Source organism: Ciconia boyciana, chromosome 1, assembly GCF_034638445.1.
Source record: "Ciconia boyciana chromosome 1, ASM3463844v1, whole genome shotgun sequence".
Lineage (NCBI taxonomy): Eukaryota > Metazoa > Chordata > Aves > Ciconiiformes > Ciconiidae > Ciconia > Ciconia boyciana.
In genome coordinates this window covers 84,675,235-84,681,181 of record NC_132934.1, presented here as the reverse complement: position 1 = coordinate 84,681,181, position 5,947 = coordinate 84,675,235, and the positions used below count along the sequence as shown (strand labels likewise).

At 48.1% G+C, this 5,947-nt stretch overlaps 1 protein-coding gene across 1 annotated transcript; it reads right to left on the bottom strand.

Annotated features, from left to right (window-relative positions):
• Nucleotides 1-1,549: 1,549 nt before the first annotated feature.
• On the bottom strand, nt 1,550-2,447 carry LOC140645864 (uncharacterized). Its single transcript, XM_072849482.1, is given in 3 exon segments — nt 1,550-1,672; nt 1,675-1,748; nt 1,751-2,447. Coding segments are annotated over 3 exon segments (894 nt in total).
• Between the last annotated feature and the right edge of the window lie 3,500 nt (nt 2,448-5,947).

The window sequence follows — 5,947 nt, the reverse complement described above, 5'->3', positions numbered from 1 at the left end:
GAAAAAATACCTTGCAATTAAACAAACGTGGAATACGGTTCCTTTTATAGACAGAAATTCTAGCGCAGATATTTAACACACCTCAGTATGGGTCAAACTTAAGGACATGCTCTCCTGTATCTCTTTCTCATCACGTCAGCTTATCTTGTGCCACACACCTCAACACCAGGAAAGGAGAGAACCATAACACTGGTTATCCTTGGCTTATTTTCAGATTTCCAGGTGTGGAGCGCCTTTTTTAACCTTTGGTTGCCCCTGTATAACTGAAAAAAATTTACATCTCTTACTATTGCAGCAGGTGACTTTGTTGCATTTGGAGCACTAGTTATTAGTCAGGAATACCTGTTTATTTTATAAATTCCCCATAGGATCAGTATTTATATCAGTGTCTTTTACATCAGCAACAAGAAGTTTGTGGTGCCACTGAGATAATTTCCCAGGTGTCTTAGGGATGTGTTTATGTTTTACATATCGTCTCTGAGGCTTAAAGACAATGGCAGATGACGGATGTGTCTCTCCCCTTGTCTCTACTGGAAAACCACTTCTGGAATATGGTAGCAGAACAGGATTGAGAGAAGAGTGTCTTTCAACCGTTCCTTGAGCCAAAGCGCTTTGTGCCCTCAGGGGCTATAAAATCCTGCAACGAGCTGGGCCACCTGTTTGTAGCAGTTTTGAGTGGTATGCATTTGCCTATGGAAACCAGACAACACACTTCCCTATGGCATGTGCACCCTTCCTTTCTCTTCCCTCTCCTCCCATGGAGTTCCAGGGAAAACTACCTTCAGCCTAGACTTACAGGATACATACTTAACATCCGGAAGATCTTGCAGTGTGGAAATAGGTAGGAAAAGTGGGGGAAAATGAATAACAGTCAGTGTCAGAAAGTGGCTTTTCCTGCCTTCCCAGGGTCCCAGGTGGGGATACGCCCGATGGGAAGATCCCACAGGAGGGGCTGTCCCTCACGTGCTTCGCCTGGAAGAAAGGTGGGCAGCGTGCTCAGGCTGGATCTGGAACCTGAGGGCCCTCCGAGAGCCATGGAAAGAAAGGTGTGGAAGACACTGGCCGTCGGGCTCTGCATGGGCAGGCAGCTGTGGGATTTGGGGTGCTGGCTGTGGTGAGCCCAAGTGCTTTCCTGCCCTCCCCACCCAGGAAGGGCAAACGCGGCTGGACTGCGGGGCACTTGCTCTCTCTCCAATATTCCCCCTTGGGATGGCACAAGAGGAACCTCCAGGGCCCTGTGCTCTTCCAGAAACATTCACCCTCACCATCCCTCACAGCCTGCACCCATCCTTTGGGGGGCAGATCCCTTCTTCCCCTCTCAGCTGCTTCCAGAGCAAGTGCAAACCTGAGCTGGAGGCAGGTGCTGCCTGTCAGGGCCAGTTGCCCTCCAGGCAGGTTCCTGCCCCCCTTCTCAGCAGGGGCTGCTCTACAGCCTCCCTTTGCAGAGCTTCCTGTCTGTGTCCAGCTGCATGCCTTTGTCCAGCCAGGAGACGCTAGTCCAACACAGAGCACAAAAGGCGCCATGTCCTGCATGGCATTGCAAAAGCTTTTATTGTACCCTTAGACCATAGAGCCTTGCATGTGTAGCAGTCCTTGTCTTGCCTTGCCTTGCCGGTGTGGGGTAAGAGCTTCTACTTTCTCCTCGCTTCACAGCAGCAGTGGCACGGGCAGGTGTGCAGCCCTTTGCGTGGGGCACCTCTTCTTACTCTTGGTCGCCTTCTTTCTGGAGCGTGAGGCCACACGCTGGCTTTGGGGACAGCCCTGCCGCGGCGCCTGGGCATGCCACCTCGCAGGAGCTGCCTGAGTGCAGAGCTCTTTTGCACCGCCATCTGCAAGTGCGATGGAGAAATGCGCTGCTGCTTGCTCTTCTTGGAAATCTTGCCAGCCACATCCATGGTCTTGTGCGTCACCCACTGCAGCACCGCAGCCAGATAGACGGGGGCCCTGGCTCCAAAGCGCTCAGCAAAGTGGCCTCTGCGCAGCTGCCTGTCTACGCGGCTCACAGGGAAGAGCAGCCCGGCCCGGGAGGACCGGGAGGAGCGGCTCTTTTTGGCCTTTGCTTCGCTGCCTTTGGAGGGGCCCCCAGACCAGGTCACTTCGGGCTCCCTCTCCTGCTCAGGCATTGTGCAGACCTCCTCTGCTCCGGCCATGCTGCTCGCAGCGTGCTCCGGCGGGCGTCTCCACGCTGCGCCTTCCTGTGCCCTGCCTGCCTTGCCCGCCTGCCCTTGCCTTCCTTGCTGTGGTTCCTGTCTCTGGGCTCGCCTTGCCCGGGCCTGGCCAAGCCTTGTCTGGGCAGGGCGGCCAGGACCAACCCCGCTTTGGCTGAGCCCCTCCTGCGCAGGCTCGGGCCCTTTGCTCACCTGGGCAGCGGGAGCAAGGGCTCTCTTGGGGTGGCAGGGACCAATAGGAAAGGACTTCCTCTGTGACCTCACCTCCCCGCTTGTCATGTCATCCCTGCTGGCTCTGCCCTTTGTGGGTGAGCTCAGGGAGCAGCTCTGCTCCCCAGCTCCGCTTCCTGTTTTCCATGGCAGAGGCTTTCCCAGCGCTTGGCACGGGGCGGGGGGGGAGGGCTGCTACAAGGCCGAGTGCTCTCCTCTCCTCTGCATTCTCCTCCCTGGCCCTGCCCTGCAACAGCTCTCCCTTCAGCCCTCGCCTCTCCCCTCCAACCCAAACCTGCATTGCCACTCTTGGGCAGAGGACCTCTTTCTCCATGTCATGGGATCCCGGAGCCACAGGCCACCCAGTCATGGGTCCCATTGGGTCCTGCCTGTCAAGGCCTATCACCCCAGAAGGGTTATTATTAGAGACATATTAAACAGTGACAAGGCCTGGAGTTTGAAAGTTCCAGTTGCAGTATTGATTCTCCCCTCCTCCATTCCAGTCTTGCCCTCTTAGCTGGAAAAAACACCCTGTATTTGTGTCAGGTGTGTGAGAGAGAAATGCAGGGACTCCCCATGTGAGTTAAGTTTCATCAAGTCATTGACATTGTGTCTGAGAAGTTGCACTTATGTGATACAAATGTTCAAAGATCTGTGATTGAAGAATGTTTAAAAACAAACCTTTGGGTAAAGGGAACAATACCTTCTCTTTCCAGAAGATATCAGCCTTGGTCTTGTTCTTATTTCCTTTGATTTCATGTAAGCCTCCTCATTTTTATCTTTCTGTGTAGACATTCATGTCACAAGGTTATTAGGTACATTCCTTAAACTCCTCTGGAGTCTTAGTTGGGTAGCAAGTAAGAAGCTACAGTACTTTATTATAACTATTATTACTCTTAGAGTTATTCTCATGTGAAAGACTATTTGAAAGTGTGAAATATTTTCAGTCCTTGTAGCATTTCAAGGTATAATTATGTATTTGAGAAAAGATCAGCTTTTCTAATGGATTATGCTGTGATACTATTATTTCATTCCTTTGTCTTATGATCTTTCTTTCCAGCAGAACTCTTTTGCATAAATGAGAAAAGGAAATCAAATTCTCACTAGAGAATTAATCCTGCTCAAATTTTCCAGTTTTCTGGATGCGCAGCTTGTGCTCATCCTAATGTTTTCCATCATATACCTGCTTACACTTGCCAGAAATGTCACAATTATGGTAATAATAAGGATTGACTGTACTCTCCCATTTATTTCTTTCCCTCTGTTCCTTCATTCTCATAGATCTCTTATTAATTAGTCATTGTCCCTAGTGTGTTGGCAAATTTCTTAAAAGAAAGGAAGACCATTTCATTTATTGCTTGTCTTATGCAGATGTTTTTCTTCATTGGTTCTTCATGCTCAGTTTGTTTTCTTCTAGTAGCAATGAGTTATGATTGCTGCTTTGCAATATATAAGCCTTCAAACTCATTCTCAGGAACCCCAAAGCCTGTACGCAGCTGGTGGCCTTTTCAGCATTAATTGGGTTTGTGCTGTCTCTGAGAGACATCTTCCATATTTAACTTGATTTTCTACGGCCATAAGATTAACCTCTTCTTTTGTAACATGGCACTTGTGATTATATGGCTTGCATGGACAGCAATGGAACTGAATTTTTCATGTTCAGTCTTAGCATGTTGGTTATATTTGGCTCATTCCTATTGATGCTTTCTTATGGCTTCATCATAAAGAAAATTCCCTCTACTGAAGAGAAGCAACAAGCTTTTCCTAAGTGCTTTTCTCATATTGTTGTGGTTGCTGTGCACTTTGAATGTGTCTCCATGATATATTTGAGGCCTGAATCCAGATTTATCTTGGATGAAGACATTTTTCTTTCTGTTACTTATACTATAATGACTCCCTTGTTAAACTCTGTAGATTATAACCTGAACAAACAAGAACATGCAGCTGGCCCTTAGGAGACCCTTGATAGAAAATAGTTCACTGAGAGTGCATTCAGGGCTCAGTTAGAAAGCTAGTTTAACCCCTTGAGAACTCCTCACCCAATCCAGCAGCTGATAGCATCATGGAAAGAAAAGGCTGTGATATGAACTGCACCATGGGAGAATCTTGCCTATTCACTGTGTTCTGTGAATTAAGTGCTCCTCAGGAATCATTCTCATGCCAGAAAACTTTCAGTGAACAGAGGCTGGTAGAAACATGACTGCAGAAATCCATACAGGATAGCAGCATTTGCAACTCTTCTTCCTAGGCATCTGCTTGAACTTATTTTTCTTTCCACGGGGCCATTTTTGTCCCATCTAGAATGTAGTCTTTCTAGGATGTCCATCTCCTTATAGTTGTTTTAGGAAGTGATTAGGAGGATGCCAATACCATCAGGCCTGCAACAGGCATCAGTATGGTGATACCAGTATGCTTGATCCATCTGTCTCAGATGTTCCCCTGCTAACCACTGAAAGCATCCTGCTCTCTCCACATCTTCTTAATGGAAGAAGTTGTTTTGACATGTGTTCTACGGTCAGAACAACATGTTTGCTTTACGGTCCTGATTAGGTTGTGGTAATCAAGGGCAGGGATGCCCAGATACTCTTGGACAGCCCGGGTCATGATTTGCATACTTTATTATCCCATTCCTTGTCCCTCCCATTCTCCACCACAATCTCCTCCCATATAAACAACCTGCCTCCTTTTTCCCACTGATCCCAGTTTTACTCATCTGTTACCTAATTTGAGATTTATGATTCTGTTATCTAGGCAATTTTGGCCCTATATGGTATTACTTGTTGCAGTAGTCACTTTCTACCCCAAACGGAATCCAAGACATAGCGTTAGTAGCAAGGTTTGTTGAAGCCTTAGGCTGCAAGCTGTGAACTTTCACCCAGATTCCCTGACCGTATACTGAACTTTTACTTGGCTACATGAAGGAAGGCCCCCAAAACCGGTGCAAACCAGAAAAATAAGGAAGCTACAATCTCAGCAAAGTTACAACTTTAGAGACAAGAGAAGAAACGTCCCACCTGGAGACAGTTAAAGGGCCCAATGAAGAATGGGAAGGCCCAGACCCTGATACTACTATTGGTCCAAACTGTCTCATGAGGGGAGGGGAACTTAAATTGTAAGGGTATAATTGCCCAGGGATTTCTTTGTTCCAGGTCCCTCTCTGGAGGCACACAGCTCGAGCTGTTTTCACCGCTGTACCAATCAATAAATTTGTCTGGCGTACATCATATCAGAGACTCTGCTTCAGGAAACCTAGGGTCGAGCCAGAGGGGAGAGAAAGCACCCAAGAGTGAGTGTGTGTGTGAGAGAGGAGTTGAAAAGGGGCACCCATCGGCTCAGTGGAGCTGCCCACTGTGAAGGGACTCTGGTCCTAGCAGTTAAAGTCTTGGGTGGTGTGTGTGTGACTCCCTGAATGGTGTGTGTGTGCTCGGGCAGCGGCTTCTCCTTTAACACACTCATATAAGCTAACTATGGTTGGCCTTGCAAAATCCTTGCCACCAATACCTCCCTCCAATAATCTGTGAAGTGCAATTTCTCACATAAACTGCCCCTTAACCACCTGAGAAATCCAG